Here is a 17,835-nt window from a genome sequence, read left to right as displayed (position 1 = left end):
TAAAACGATTAAGATCGGATTTAAATAAACAATGATAATCCCATTGCATGCAGCTTGTAGTGCCCAGCTAAAATCTTGCTATATTTAGACAATAAATAAATCATATTAATGAGTCATAGACTTTATGTTATGAATAATCCTGTTTACTCACACATTTTAAGCTGTTAACTTATAAAATTCTTTTTTCTGAAAGTTACAAGATTACGGCAACTTAACTTGTCTTCAGATTAAGAATGACGGGGGTGTTACCTTTTACCCTACCCAAGATGTGTAATGGATTTTAATTTGGAACTATAATTGCTAGATCTAAAAGTGTAAAAAAATGTCATACTCCTGAGTAATAAGATTATCATTGAACAATTCATATTTCATAGAAAGTGATTTCCCAGGGCATGGTTAAAGCTTAACGATTTCAGTACATTTTTAATTATTAATAAATGTCCGAATTTTCAGTGAACAGTCCACTCAAAATTTAAGGGACTTTAGTATCAAAATACAAGAGCCTGATCAGATTGCACAGATGTTCAGGCTGGCCTGGCTCTATATATATGTATTGGTGGCATCTATGCAACCAATATATAATGACTTTTTGTCCCAGCACTCTCTCCATTCAATTTAGTAATAAAATATTATTTCAGCAAAATTTTGTTCAGAATGAAAATGATACTTTAATAATACAGTGAACATTTTCAACATGTATTGACAAATCAAGCATGAATGCAATAATTATTGGCAAATATTCCATGCCTTTAACAACTGTTTCTTTTATTATTACACGAACAGCAAAGTACCAGAACAACTGTGATCTATACATAATGTATCATAATGGCCCAACTATTGATTCATACATGGGAAACATTTATCTTCTACTAAATTATTGCTTGCAATACATTGATGTATGATGATTGGATTGGCAAGAAATTACATCTGGGACGATGGAATGGTTTACCGTTTTTGTCCAGAGGTGTCAATGCTATTAAATATTGAATTTGGAAACCAGTCTTGTTCTTGGCAGATTTCTAAAATAAGAATGCACTTAATAACATTCCTACACAAGTTAATATTGCCCTTGTCATAAAAATATCAAGTGCCTTTTTCTGACCATTTTGACAAACATCAAGGCAGTGATGTCATGACTTCCAATTCATTTTCATTATTATCAGTTGATCAAAACTATACTCCAATCATACAAACTAAACTCCTTGACCAGTCTAAAAATTAAGCACTTTCATTGGTCATTTTCAAATTTCAAAGTACAAAGCCATCCAATTAAATTGGTCGATTTCAGACTGGTTTACAGTAATATTTATTTTCTATCTACATGAAAGTGAGTAGAATTGCAGACAGATTATGCAGTTTTCAGCAAGGATACACTGTGTAATCAATATTTGTATCAGTAAAAAAGGCAGACTGGTTATGTAACTAATGAGGCTTAACTAAAATCAATCAGGTCTGATCAATACATACAGTATACCCAGACTAATAAATGCCAAGTAAACATCTCTGTCTTATCACTGATAAGACAGCATTACACATTCAATAATTTGCTAGCAGAAAAAATATTAACCTGCTCCTTACAATATTATTGCAGACTTTAAGAAAACAAGCCAATCCTGATAACCAAACAAGCTTTTCCTGAAAACCTATCCAGGATTCTTGAAAGTTTCTTTCCCAAATACAAACTATAACCAACAAAGCAATTACAGGTGTTCAAAATGGACAACTTCCCCATCATTTAGATATAGTGAAAAGCACATTGTCCTTGATACATTTTTAAAGGGTGTCTACCTCTTCAAGAATATAATATCTAATTAACTGTAAAATTGAATTTTATTTAATCCATTTCTTTAATGGACTTGTCCAGCTTCAATTTTCTGGAACTTTAAGAGTATCAAGATGGTCAGCAAACAGTATAGAGCCTGGTCGTTATAGATAACAAAATTTTTAGAGAAGCTAAGAATAGCATAGCTTTGTAAATCTGCTGGAAGCATAGAGATGTATGGAATGTACTCTCTGTGTATATACATCATCAAAATTACTCCTGTAATCTTACACACAAAACTACAGCTTGCTTCCTTATTGAAGTTGAACTCTCAGCTAGTGCAACAACAAAACTCATTCCTGTAACACTTAGCCTACTGGCTGCAACTGAGTACATACCTGTGTGACCAGTGCCAGACCAAGGTGCTGTCTTATCATGGTCTGATGGTCTGCACTGTTCCCTTTTCAGTCATAACATTTTGAAATTTTCCCTAAAAATGATGAATGGTTGTGTCCAGATTGAAGGATGGAAAAGTCCATTTAAGATATTAAGTGGGGTAAGAGTTACGTAGAATTAAGTAAACATGTAACTCATGTTACATCTCTATGTATGAATAGTTAATGATGTTTAAAAGCTTTTGTCTGCATAGAAGCACAGGAAAAGCCAATTTAATAACGATTCCCTAGATGACAAAACATCTATGCAACCATCAGTAATTAATGCCATGTACAAAGTTGACTAACAAATAAGTTGTGACATGAAATGAATGACAAAATGTAAAACCTGCATGTCCTTTAACACTATTCTTTCAAAAGCACAAACACATAAATTGAGGACCAATCATCCAGGCTTTCTGATAATGCATGCCATTTCCTAGAGACTGATGCTTTCCGGCAAAACAAACTTCTCCCCTTTCCTATAGCATGACTTTTGTGTTGCAATAACACTGATCATTCAGCTCAATGGCATTTCTTGTATATCATAGCCTAGACTAGTAGTACAGCAGAGATCAAAAAGGCAATCATTTGCATTGACCTCTGCACGTGTTAATGACCAAAGGTCAATCAGTGAGAACCTTTGCAGCTGTTTGAGCCCTAGATCGTAACTGTTAAAGTCTGAGGCAATTGTAAAGATAAAGTCAAGCCAAGTCAAGCACATGTGTCAATATTTACTGAATCAGAATGCTGATTAGAAAATGTTTTACACTACAGTTGTCAGAATAGAAGAGCTCCATCAAGAAACTGATATGAATTCATTAACCATTTTATTGATCCTAATTGAGACTCCAGCACTTGTCACAGCTATAAATCAATACACAAACTATAGCCGAGGAAAGGGTCCCAGCTTCATGGGTTAATCATACACCAAGTAAAGCTAAAAACATTATGGAATACATTAAGTCTTAAAAATAACTTTAATGTTTCCGCTCAAGAAAAGGCAAGCATTTGTTTTGTAACTCAATTTTGATCATGTAAGATTTTTATCATGTAAGATGTTTATCATATGGAAAAAGTAGTGCTGTTTGAGAAATAATTTGTCATAAAGTAGCAAAATGTATGCAAAGTAGTATTTTGACTACCATTCAAAAAAATTAAATCATTATAACTTTACTTAAGGCCTAACAGCAAAACAAGGTTGTGGGACATATATGGCCGATGGAAACTGTAAAAGTACACTAAAAACCTCTATAAAATAAAACATATAATTTTTGGTTCTATATAAAAACCTTTAATCTGCTGAATTTCTTAAATCCTTAAATAGCCTAGCTGACCTTCCATTTTGGGGATATAAAGTGAAAATTTAAACTCTGTTCGACAACAGTATTAAGCCTGGTCAGAGGACACAACAAACGGCGGACCTGGTTCTATACTGGTGACACAAATCTGCTATTAGTCCCTCTGTTTCTAGAGACAGACACACTGACCTAGTCTTGGAAACAGCCGCCATGTTTTATGATCCCAATTAATCAAAATTGTACAGTTATTTGATTAATACGTCTGATATTAATGATAGCAATATTGAACATTATGATGATCAAGAAACCCCACGGAAAAGATGAATGCGCATAAATGAATGCCTTCAAATGCAAAGATATTTTGTTTAATTTTCACACACATAATACGGCTCCTAACTGCAGCAAATATATGCAATTAAGATTTTAAAAAAGGAAAATAACTAAAAAGTTAAGTTTCTGACAAAAATAAACTGCCAAATTGGAACATCAGGACTGATTGTAGGCTCAATAATATAACCATAAAAAAACAATTCCAACAGGCACTAAATGAGCTGGAAAAAAAATCTACCTTTTGGAATATACTATTACATAATAATTAGACTGGTAACTTACTACAAACAGTCTACGACAGCTTGCATGAGTGCAGTATGGTACCAAATGCCAAGGTAACGCCTCCTTCAGGAATGTTACGCCAGGATAAGATCTACTCGAGATTTCAAGAGTTTGGCGATTAATGAAAAAAAAACCTACAAGTGTTTATTATAACAATCATGTACCAGTTATAAAACTGCTGGTACAAAATTGCTTTTTCATTGCTGTTTGCAATCTGATCAAAATAAATATTGTTCCTTCTAACTTAATTCTGTCAATAAGGTAGAATCAGAGTCTGTGTTTTTTCAATTAGTAATACTGAGTTTTCCAGAAGTTTTTCTTTAAATAGAATAAAATTACAAATGTTGCTAGCTCATTTTGATTGAGCCTGTTCATGAACAGTGGTCACAGGTAACCCTAGCAGAATTATTGAGCCTGTTCATGAACAGTGGTCACAGGTAACCCTAGCAGAACTAGAACTGCCACTATCATGGCGTGAATACCCCCGCATACCACTTTGTCAGAATCAACAGTGGCCATTTAGAGCTCAAGGACAACCTCCCTGCCAAATCTGAGGTTACTAAGCCAGTGCATTGCTAAGTTATGTATTCTACATGCTTCAAATGTGAAAATGTCAAAATCAATACACTCTGGACAGGCATTCTGAAGCAATTGAGGGGAAAAGCTTTATTTTGACAAGGTCCCTGTGACCTTGACCTTTGACCCAGTGACCTCAAAATCAATACGGATCATTTACTAATCATGACTAACCTCAATGCCAAATATGAAGACTGTGGGTCATAGGAACCTTAAGTTATTGGGCGGACAAGCTTTTTGAAGTCAAGGCCCGTGACCTTGACCTTTGACCTGGTGACCTCAAAATCAATAGGGGTCATCTACTAATCATGACTAACCTCCATGCCAAATATGAAGACTGTGGGTCAAAGGAATCTTAAGTTATTGGGCGGACAAGCTTTTGAAGTCAAGGCCACTGTGGCCTTGACCTTTGACCTGGTGACCTCAAAATCGATAGGGGTCATCTACTAATCACGACTAACCTCCATGCCAAATATGAAGACTGTGGGTCATAGGAATCTTAAGTTATTGGGCGGACAAGCTTTTTGAAGTCAAAGCCCCTGTGACCTTGACCTTTGACCCGGTGACCTCAAAATCAATAGGGGTCATCTACTAATCACGACTAACCTCCATGCAAAATATGAAGACTGTGGGTCAAAGGAATCTTTAGTTATTGGGCGGACAAGAAAAAACCGACGGACGCCGGACGGCCAGACGGTCGGACGGACAATCTGATTCCAGTATACCCCCCTTACAACTTTGTTGTGCGGGGGTATAATTAGTCAGTTAAATTCAAAATGGTAAAATTTTGGTGGCAATAATCTTTCTCACTCAAAGGCATATCTTCCTAGGGATAATAAAGCCTATAAACAATAATGATCGAGCTTGTTCCTGAATAGTAGTGGTAAATGCAAGCTACTGTCTAGCACTGGTTTGAGTAGAATTCATTGTTTAAACACAAAATGATGAAATTTTGAAGGTAATAATCTTTCTTACTCAAAAGCATCTTCCTAGAGATGATGAAGCCTATAAATGAGAGAGGGGGCTCTTTCAATTTCAAATCTTGCTCATCACAATTTGCAGAAAACAAATTATGATCATAGAGGTATTTATATAGTGAAGATACCCAGCTGATTTTTACCAATGGAATGTTCTACTATCAAAGTTTATCACCAAAGATTAACTGATTAATTCAACAGAATTATTCACCTGTACCAGAATCACTACAGACAAAACACAATCAATCTGGAAAAACTTGGTCATATCTTAAAAATTTGCCTGAGAAAACTATCAAAGATTCTTAGAGCTTTAAAAATAATCAGGGCAACTCATTAAGTCTTTTCTATGGAGTCCTACTGTACTGAAACATTTAACCAGCTGAATTTCTTAAATTGACTTTTCAGGCTTCCCATTTTGGAACTGTTCATTATTATGAGGGTTATTAACACCACAATATAAAGTTAAGTCAGCTTATAGTACAGTTCTTAGTCAGACTGCAGAGATGTGGTTGTGGTGTTGGTAGTTTAACAGTTCAGCCACTGCATCATTCCTGGGCAAACAGTTTACCAGTAAAGCAATGACCTGATAACGTTTATACAGCTAAAGCAGAGGTACAGTGTGAATGACCATAGAAAGCATTTCATGATCAATCACATAGAAGGTGACTTGCACCCTCTGGAACCGAACCCAGGTGGCCCTATTCGCAGTCCAACACTCTAATACCTACTGAGCTAAATGCACAGAGGTGCCAAATACACTCTACCTAACCACACAGATGTGCCAGATGCCCTGACTTTATACTGGTGGCAAAGGCTAATATCATGAATTTGATCTCTGCCAGTATACTTAATGAATATTATGCATGAAAAAAAACAACAACATTTTATTGATCTCCGTATACATTATACAAAAATATTTTCATCTTGTGCTCTCACATCTGTCTCAGGAATGTGTTTTATAAGCTTGGCAAGTAACCAACATGTTCAAACAGCTTAGTGACAAGCTTTCCACTGCATGTCTATATTTTACAACTACATTGTTACTTTACCTGTATTGTTGCAAAAGCCTCTCTTCATGATATTTCTCTGCATTGTTTTAAGCCAAGTTTGTATATGGAGGATATTGAATGAATGTAGTACTGAACTTTGCAAAGTCCATTCAAATTTACAGATTTTAAAAAAACATACAAAACTTTAGCTACCAAAGTTGTGCAGACCCAGGTTGCAGGGGTGTGCAGGCTGACCCTGCTCTACTCTGGTGGCAAAGGCTTATAACTTGGTTCAGGCAGTCTCAGTAAAAGATTATAAAACAATAGGCACTTGAAATTTGCAATTTGGTCATCAATAGGGCAAAAATGATGAAAACAACTCCAGACAATTCCTTTATAGTAAGATAGGTGCCAAATAGGTGCAAAAATAGGTTACAAATTTCCATTCAGGAAGCTTAGATATCTGATTAACTTATTGATTTACTACAGCTGCACAAAATAAGGTATTTCCAGCTTGAAGCAGACCAGAAAGAAAACACACAATCATAGCTTTATCTAGTATATAAGGCCACAGTGAAAAAGTTAAAGGTCACTGACCCGGCCAATTATTCATCAACCTGTGTTCAGGTATATATTCTACATTTACAGCATGAGTTACATGTGAATAACTTACATACCTTGAAAACACTCACACAATCAGCTGAGAAAACTTACAATATTCAGGGTAGATTACAGGACTTAATTACCAACAATCTGACACCCTCTACCATTACAATGTTACCCAATAATGCCACAATGTTTCCCTTCAAATTCAATTATACACAAATTGTGTCAGTTAGTATGCTGTAAAGACTATGAAAGCTGTGACCTCCTAAATGCTCAAAACATGGCATTAACCTTGACACATGGGGCAAATCCATATGCCCCCATCCCCTGACAGAGGGTCAAGCTATATGCCCCCTTCCCCTAACAGAGGGCAAAGCTATATGCCCCCTTCCCCTGACAGAGGGTAAATCCATATGCCCTTTTCCCCCAAGTGGGGGCATAAAAATTCAGCATGTTAATTAAAAAAGTAATTTAGGTCATTCTAAGGCATTCTTCTGTTTGACAAAATCACCATTGAATTAGGGTCTGTAAGTCAAGCAAATTCCATGGCAGATGCACGTGATGAGATTATATTATATACAGTTACATAAATATAAATAGTGACATTGGAAGTCTTAGAATTATCAAATGTCAACTGTTAATAACGATCTTACCAATTGTATCTATAAATTTCTTTCCTGTGGGGCTGGAGGGCCCGTTCATTTGGGGAGCCCCACTCATCCCTGTGCTCTGCTACTCACAAAACACACCCCTGAAAATATACAAACAAAAATATTTCAATACACCAAAATCAAAATAAAACAATATAAAAGTGTAACCAGAGTCAGGGGTCAGCCTGGTCAGAATGGTGGCAAAAAATAAACCACTTTTACGTATGAATGTTGTTTTAGTCACGAATCATGGCCATGCCATCAGAAATTCTGCATTATTCCTTAATAAGTGATTTACAACTTCTCCTCTTCATTCAGTGGTGTATGAAAGTCTCTTCACTAAACTCACTAATTTGAGGTCATTTTAAAGTTCAGAGCTAATATTCAGGTGCAACTCAAGAATAACGCACTTTTCATTTACACTTTATACATACATCAATATATAATTATGTCAACTGTTTTCACTTACCAAATTATCAAGTCTTGAATATGTAAGCTTTCAATCCTTGTATATGTTTAAATCAATATCCCAAAACTTATTCTTCCATAAACCATGTATAATCATATATTGTTTGACATAAATTTCTAACAAATCCAAATAAATCCCATATTTTTATACACACATAAAAATAACACAAAGTTTCAATAAAAAAAACTCTAATTTCCAAAAGCAATTAAAATATGATATCACAAAGAATGTTGTAACTGTTTTGATTCAGTTATCCACACAAAACACAGAAAATTTTCACTCAAAAAGTCAATAGTCACATAAATATTTTATTGCCCTACCATCTGTCATCTAGAGATATGAATGTATGGTCACTGTACTGCTAATTTCTAAATGACAAGATAGTTATTATCTTCTCTCTCAGTTAGCAGGTGTCATAATTAACCTAACAAGGAGATAATACCAGCGTAAATTCAATTACTTATAACATATCACACAAAAAATATGCAATGTCATGTCAACGTAGTAAACTTTTGGTCATTTATTATAATACTGTCTCTCTAATTTGGCTAATTTACTGAAAATATGAATATAATAATTATGCTGCTATAAATAAATTCAATTTCGGGTGCTGGTTTATTCAAAAGTTAGTGATTTCCACTCTGGTAAATCTTTACTATATTTTGAATTTACATCAGAAAGAAAGCTAGTTCTTGTTGAAGCTTTAAGCCTTCATCTGCTGAAATTTTTAGATGAATTTCAACAGTCCAGCTACCATAATTGAAACTATCCATTTAGTATTAATTTGGCAATATTAAAAGCTGAAAAGTTTAACAGTATAATGTCAGATGCCTTTACTGATGACAAAGGCTAAAATCACTTTTATCATCAAAGTTACTTTAATTTTTATATTTATTACCCGTATGTTTGTGTTAATTATTAGAATCACTTGCTTCTTACCACTAAAGTTTGAAACCCATAAGTGGCAATTTAATACTGGTAAAACTCAGATATAACTTTAACTAGTACAATATGTTTAAACATTATTCAATTAACTGTTGTGAAAGCTTGTTGCTTGTTTGAACCACCCTCCTAGCCTGCTCGTTCTGGTGTCTTTATGAGGAATCATGGTCATGACACCATTATGACTTGAACCCAGGACCCATTGGTTGAGTCTGAGGCAGTCTCCTTAACCCTTCTGTATTACCTTGTACAAAATAATATTAGACCGAGATACTAATAAACCATTTACAAAGAACAGAGATTTTCTTCATTTACACACATATTCAACAGTTTTATTATTTCAAAACCTTACCTTACGAAAGTGATTACACTTCCATAATTTTCTATAACAGATACAATAAGGCCAATGTAATATGAAGGCAAAAAAACTCCACTCCAACCAAGATTTGACATTCACACTGGGGTGTATGCCAGAAATACTTTATCACTCCAGACAGTAAAATATGATGCATTTAATACACTGCCAGTAACACTATCATTATTATTATCACATTCAGGTCCAAGCAGACCATTGTTGCCCTAAGATTTATCTTAATTGTCTAATTTCTATTACAATATGTTTCTGCATAAAAAAATTTGTACCAAAATTATTTAGTTTTTTCTGACATATTTATAGCTGAAGTATGCAACAATTTAATAAGGGTATCATTCAGATTTCATAAGACAAATTCCTTATACTTTGTCTAGTTCAGCTATCTCACTGTCTAGTTCAGCAAACTCATCTACAACTTGAACTATCTCTGGCAGGTCAGTAACGGACATATTCAACCCCAAGCCAGCTGGTGGAGACTGAACCGACTCATGTATCTGATCATGGGCTTCACTGTTCCCTATTCAGTCATATCTTGAAAATTTCCCGAAGGTAAGAGTCCAAAAACATAATTATGCAAGTCCATGAATGATAATTTAGTATGGTATAAATAAAGGTTTTACTGAAATTTAGAAATAGTATTAAGGGGTTTGAATACCAAAGAACTAAAGCTGAACAAACAGTAGACTTTACAGAAAATATAAGCTGGCCTGGATCTATGCTTGCTGCATTGGCAAATCAACCTTGGTACTCAGATATCAGGGATATCAGGGGAACATTCCAAGTCATAGCCAAGACTCTATTAGACTCAATGTCCAAGAAATTTTCGTCTTTTGACAAAAGCAAGGACCACTTGATGCTCTCTGTTATGCAGGCAGACTGCAATTGTTGTAAAATTGTTTAAACCCTTTGCCAGGACACATTCATGCAGTCTGACCATACAGGCCCTGTACTATTAACAGCAGCTTTAAGGTCAACAACTATTATACATGTATTAACTTTAATTTGAATTCAGAAACAAATCAGAATACATTGCATCAGTTTTTCTGTTTGTTTGATTGGATTTTATGTCATACCAACACAGTATAGGTCATATGGCAACGCTACAGCTTTACTGGTGAAGGAAAACCTCGGGCACAAACAGGCAGCTGAGTAGAACCACCAATATTCTGTAAGCTAGCTGGACAGCTTTCTCACATTGAAAGAATCCAAAGTCTGGATTCGAACCCATAGCGTTGAGGGGTAAGTAGTTTGAAGTCAACGTCCTTAACCACTCGGCCACAGACGCCCCTACATTACATCCGTTGCCAGGTGTACAAGTGAATTTATTCACTTTTATTAAGGTAAAGTACAACGTATAAGATTTGAGGCAATTAAAACAATAATGTCATAAAACATCTAGATTATAAAACAATAAATTACCACTCAAACAAAGAATCCCTACATCAATAAACAAGAACAAAGATGTAACAACTTCCCACAATTCATCATCGTAATTATTATCTAACTATATTACAGTACATTTAATCACTTCAGCGTAAAATGCAAATAGAAAATACTTTATAATATACCCTCGGGCAAAATATCGTAATGAAATTGACCTTGGTGGACGATGTAAGGTCAAGTTTATTTATACTAGACAGTTATAATGCATAAAAATGTCATGTAACAAACATTGCTACAACAATATATGTACATCTCATGCATAAACTTTAGGCAAAATTATGTTAAAACACACAATGTATATATATACAGAGGATCAAGTGTTCTCACATACAATTCTCCCACCAAATTACTACCATCCGGTTCATTCGTACAAAAACGGATCTACGCCTGTTTTACATGTGCATATGTATCGTAATTTGAAAGTAATTATGTCCGTACATGGGACTGAAACAACTAAATATAGTACTAATTAACTAACTACAAAAATTTGACTCAGGTGCTTCAAGATTTAAAGACACTGAAGCGTTTTTTAATAAGAGGTTACAGAGCGCATTATTCTTAAACACTTGTGGATGCAGCAAAGCCCAGCATCAGTAGGCATCTATGAGTTATGAATTAAAGACTACTTTATTTTAAAACTCTTTCTTTTTAATTGGTAACCTTTCACTTACCAATGGAGGCTGCAGTTCAAACAATAACAAATCGGGTGCTCCTTATAAGCTCAGCGTTTTACTTAAGATTGCTTTATGTTTACGGAGAGTAACTTTTTATATTTTATACAAATTCAGCAGTGTATTTTACATGCAAAAGACTTAAGATGGCACAAATGTGATTTTATATGGCCGACATGATTTAAGATGGCAGAAACACATGAATAAAGACAGCCTAAACAAATTATTAAGACAGTACACACGATATATATGCTGGTTCAAAAACATGATTTATGCTTAGGTGCAAACACATGATTTAAAGCAGCTTGAACACATTTCCAATCTTATCATACTTATTTTTTTCACACTATATCATGTATTTATAGTCAATTTCATGGCTGAAAATAAAATCAGTTTAAGGCAAAGAAGTACATTGTCAGTGACTGAATGACAAATGATTTAATGATAAGGTGAATGAAAAGAAAATTACAGATCTTGTATTCCATCAAACTGTCATTGCTCTTTGTGCATCAAACTATTTTCTCTTTCTCTTGTCAAGTGTGGGAAAGACTAAACATGTGTATTTCTTCACCTTATACCTGCCACAGTACCATTTGTTTAGTTATATTCTTGTGAATTGGTCAAACGTCAACACCAACACAATTAAATCAAACAAAATATTGGTTACTACATGCATGTGAAATGTTAACCGAACATTTTTGAATGGTGCATCACATCAACAAAGAATGGCATTGCTTGTCTGTGATGCAAAACCTTGCCTCGGCTCTCTCAATTGTAAGACTTTTTGCAACTTCATGAAGTAGATACAAAAAATATTAATGCAATTCCTAGTTCTACCTGAGAAATCCCCGATTTTGATGACTGGACAAGATTGAAAACTTTTTATTGATTCTTCTACAAGCATGGTCATATTTAAATTCTAGATTGCTACTGCCATATTCAATTGTTATAAATTGAGAGAACTCCTCAGAATATTGGTTATATTGACCTCATATTCCTATCCTCCCAAATCTTATCCTCCCAAATCTAATTTTCTAACAAAATTTTGCCATCCATGGCCATTATGAAACTCGAGCAGTCAGCACTTGGCCATGGTCACCATGGACTGGCAAAAAAGCAGCAAAAGAATAATGGTCAAGGGCTCGGAACCATGACTCTGGTTTTAATTTTATAACTACTTCTGCACCAGTCGGTTGTAGTTTAAAAACCAAACCATCACCCACGGGGAAAAAAAGAGACTTTGACTAGCTCAAACAAAGAATAGTGCAATAGTGTCTAAGATTGAAAGCTCTTCAAAAAAAAGTTTCTCAAGTGTGTCTTTAATGTTATTGCTTCCTGCATAATTGAACTCAAATAAATTTAATATAAACTAACAATCACTTAAAGAATCTACTTAATTGTATTACAAGTTAATGATTTTCAATATAGTACAAAAGCAATATACTTAACCTTGTGTAATTTTTCACTTGACCCTTCTTGACCTTGATTACATTTAGATGAGAAAGAGCAAAACTTTACTATCACTTAAACACTGTAAATCTCCAAACAAATATTTAGCACAAATTATCAATTTGTTGTAAATTATGACACTGTATTTATCAATGTATATCCAATTAGAAACACTTTAACTACTATACCCACTAATTCCGTACACTGTACACTGATACACTTAACAATTTGCATACATGCTTCAAAAGTCTCCCAATATTATCCTGTTAAAGTGTTTTCATCCACTTAAAGCAATATCAACTGTGAACTTTTAAAACTGATTACATGTAATTCAAAAAGCCAAAGACAATTTTCAATATATTAACACTATAGTACTTGAAACTCCACTAATTGTTTTCTAAAATTACATTTTCAAGCTTGTAAAATATCCACAACCAACCTAATTTTCACTCAAGTATGCCCGGCCAATTTTTTTTTTTCACAACGGAATGTTACATTACTATCACAGGAGGTCAGTATAGATAAATGTATGATGAATATTTATGAGCCTATCTCCAATAAAGCTGTTCAAAATTATCTCATCTCTGCTTGTTTCATTAGAAATATGGAAAAACAGAGAATAAATCTGTGCAGAGAAAAACATACACAACACTAGTATTAACTTGGAATATTTTTCCTCCAATCTTTAAGAATTCTTAAAACAAAAACAAAAACATTTAGCAAGAACATTTAAAGAGAAAGATTGCAACTGTGCATGTTTCTGAGAGGGTAATTATTTTTACAAGTAGGGTAAAAGTGGTTTAAGTATACAGAAGAAAGGTTTCCAACAGTGCTGGATATGGTTCCAGAACAGATTTTAATTTATCAAACACTGTGTGTCATTTCAGGGTAACAGACAATAGAGAAACTACAGACAATACTATTGCCAATCAGCCAGCTCATCACCTTAACCACACATAATATATTAAATGAACTTGTCCCTTTCAATATATGGACAAAACCATTCATCTTTTTTTGGGAGGGAAATTTTAGCACAGGTACCGACTCTGAGCAGCAATCATTGCAAACAATAATCGGCCACACAGACGTGACAGCTGATCTTGGTCTGTACTGGTTGCTTGGGGTAGATTCAACTGCCACACCCAGGCTAAGAGTTAAATTACTCATATGCAGAAGTTAATAATTCCTTGCAGGGAAAATAAGATCAGTACACTGGCAAACTATGAACTAATTTTACAAAGCCTGTTTTCTGTGTATAGGTGTGGTACAACAATAGGGTCAAATCTGAGAAATATGAACATTATGTTCTATGTCAAGTAGGTGGATAAGATAGGTAATCCACTTAAACACGCTGGAATGTTCAACATTATACCTGTAAAGTTTTCACATACATACAAAAAAACCTTGATAAGAATTTATTTAGTTTTGCATTGTTTATTGTATACTTTTGTCTAAATAGACAACAGTGTTGCAAATGTTCAGACTTGACAAGCAGAATGACTTTCATAATAGCTTAGTCAGTAAGTATAAAGTAAGTAACACATTTATTTATCTTCCATGTGGCCCTCAGATGCACACAACAGAACAGCTTCAAAAGGATCACACCAGCACTTCCTCAGGACTGCACAAAATAGAATGATGTTCACTACAACAATAGATTACTACCTTGCAACAGTCAAATAATCTGAATTGCATTTTACTTTGAACACAATACAAGAAATTTCTCCATGAAAAGTGACTTACAGTAACAGTATTAAACTGTTTTGAAACAAGTAACATACCTTAGAACACATAAAGGCAAGTAGATTATTGTTTGTCATGTTTGTTTGTATACTTTATATCACATAGAAATATTTCATCTTGCACTGACTGCATGAAAAGTGCAGACCATTATCAGAGAGCAAGCATTATGAGAGACTCTGTCTCCAACATCAGGCAAAGGGGTTAAGTAGCCACCACCTATTAGTCTGGCCTGTCTGCTTGGTTGTGCCGTCTGACCTTGGTCTGCACTGGTCTGGGTTTCAGCTTGGTCTGCACTGGTCTGGGTTTCAGCTTGGTCTGCACTGGTCTGGGTTTCAGATTGGTCTGCACTGGTCTGGGTTTCAGCTTGGTCTGCACTGGTCTGGGTTTCAGCTTGGTCTGCACTGGTCACATGGATAGAAGAATCCAATGCCGCCAGCAAAGTTGGAGTGGCACACCTTACCTTTCCTGTACTTTCAACATGTTAATCTTTTTAACCTGGACATTAGTCATATCATATTGTAAACTGGGTATTTATCTTATCTGGAAGTAAACATTCATATATTTTTCAGTGTAAAGATAACTTTTTAACTTGAATGAATCACCTTGAACCATGAACAGAAAATTTAAGCCGATGTTTACCATGCTCAGTTTCTTGATCATGATAACTCCCCCTCCCCCTTCCCCCACAACCAGGAAAGTTGCAGTGTTTCAAATACATCCAAATGATATATATACTAGTATGTAACTCACTCTTGGCGCCACTTCTGAAATCTGAAAACTTTTTATTTCTAGCTGAAATGTTGGTGTCAACAACTATTCCCACTTATGCCTTCATGTCTGAAATTTCAACCAAAATGTAAAAGGCAAAGGACCACTCGACATCCACCTACATAAGTCTGAGTGTAAGCTATTTTTTCATCTGAAATATGGGTGTGAGGATATTTATTTTTTCAATCTTTCGCCTCCATTAATGCCTGTATCACCAAGAAAATCTATTTTTGCCCCATATCAAAATTAATGTGTTTTTTTGCCAATTGATCTGGTAAACGCAAACTGAAGATAGGAATGTGTATATGTTAAAGCATCTATCATATGCCCGCCAACACCTGTGTTGGAACATATCAAACATTTATACAGGTAACACCAAATTATCTTGTTACTATCATAGAAATGTCTATACCTTAACCCACTGAATTTGTGTAATGGATTTGCCCTGCTTTAAATTTGGAACAGTCCACATGAGTTTTTAGGGATTTCAATAATGAAATGCTAAAATTGAGCTACCGGCACTCTAAAGCCTGGTCTGACTGCACCGACAAGCAGGCTGACCTGGCATTTTACTGACGGCAAATACCTTTCACTTTCTTTCACAGCAGTATCCATCAGGTTATGGGGCCTTGTGAAGTAAATAAACCTTAACAAACATTTAACCTACTTTTACCCTTCATAACTTTATACAAAACTAATGTTGTACCTATGTTTCTCGATTAAATCATAAATCACTAAATTGATACATCACCCACTTCATCTTACATTAACCTGGTTTTTTTAGTGTGGATTTTTGCACAGTCTGCAAAGTTAAAACATAAGAAAAGTACAAGTTTCCAAACCAGTCCATGGCAGGATTTTTCAGGAGGGCAATTATGCCAAACAAATAGCACAATATCTGCAGTAAATAAGAAATCAAAGGTTAGAGCCTAAATTATTGAAATTGAATGTTATTAAATGTATTTTTTTTTGTTGAAAAACACAGTTTTGTTAAATAAAGTTGCAATTTTCTTGATCTAGAGGTTTACAGCCTCTTTTGTTTTTAAACGTTTTTATAAACATTCAAGCCTTTATAATTTATTCTAATATATAATGAATAACAAACAATATTAAAACTGAAAACTAGACCCCATTAAAAACCAGGGGAACACCAGTGCTACACTTAAATTGGATTTTAATTACTACCAACCACCCTATTACCATTGCTAAGCAGGTGGGCTTTGACAGCAAGTTTGATTTTGCCACTGAGGGAAATGGAATACTTAAAACATTGAACTGAAACAGTACAAAACAAGAATTTGTAACAGAGTTACCAATGTCCCCCGCCCCAGGAGTTTTATATGAAGCATTAAATTGTGCTATTTCAAAAGATTGAGGTATGGATCTCAGGACATTCAGTCCAAAATTATGATCAATGCTAGATCTGCAAATGTAACAATAAATTTGTTAAAAAAATAAAATGAAACACTGAATTTAAAAATCTATCATGTTAAGCTTTGACCTCTAAGTGTGACCTTGACCTTGGAGGTAGGGGAGCAGGTGTTGTGCATGACATAACGTCTTATTATTGAGACTATTTGTGCCAAGTATTTTCAAAATCCCTTGAACTATGAAGAAGTTATAGATTGGACACAAAATATACCCTATAACAGACTATGTAAATCTTTGACCTCTAAGTGTAACCTTGACCTTGGAGGTAGGGACACAGATGTTACGCATGACATATCATCTAATCATTGTGACTATTTGTGCCAAGTATTTTCAAAATCCCTTAATCTATGAAGAAGTAATAAACAGGACCAAAAATATACCAAATAACAGACTCTGTTAACCTTTGACCTCTAAGTGTGACCTTGACCTTAAGAGGTAGGGGTGCAGGTGTTGTACCTGACATATCGGCTTATTATTGTGACTATTTGTGCCAAGTTATTTCAAAATCCCTTGAACTATGAAGAAGTTCTAGATTCGACACAAAATATATCCTATAACAGACTATGTTAATTTTTGACCTCTAAGTGTGACCTTGACCTTCGAGGTAGGGATGCAGGTGTTGCGCATGACACATCCTCT

General features: G+C 34.7%; 1 protein-coding gene across 23 annotated transcripts in view; it reads right to left on the bottom strand.

Annotated features, from left to right (window-relative positions):
• The window catches only part of LOC132729611 (gamma-adducin-like), a 78,561-nt gene that overhangs the window by 46,892 nt on the left and 13,834 nt on the right, over positions 1-17,835 (bottom strand). For 21 of the 23 annotated variants that reach the window (XM_060715395.1, XM_060715405.1, XM_060715407.1 and 18 more), the window contains one exon: positions 7,911-8,008. In XM_060715395.1, the coding sequence (XP_060571378.1) occupies positions 7,911-7,977 (67 nt within the window). In that variant the 5' untranslated portion in view covers positions 7,978-8,008. Of the gene's footprint in view, positions 1-7,910; positions 8,009-11,110; positions 11,222-13,254; positions 13,445-17,835 lie in introns of those variants that run through there. The other 2 variants (XM_060715399.1, XM_060715400.1) reach the window with 2 other exon arrangements.

This window comes from Ruditapes philippinarum, unplaced genomic scaffold (genome assembly GCF_026571515.1).
Source record: "Ruditapes philippinarum isolate M1 unplaced genomic scaffold, ASM2657151v2 ctg2844_1_1_1_1, whole genome shotgun sequence".
NCBI classification, from domain to species: domain Eukaryota; kingdom Metazoa; phylum Mollusca; class Bivalvia; order Venerida; family Veneridae; genus Ruditapes; species Ruditapes philippinarum.
The sequence above is the reverse complement of the archived record's forward strand: the minus strand, read 5'-3'. Positions and strand labels throughout refer to the sequence as shown.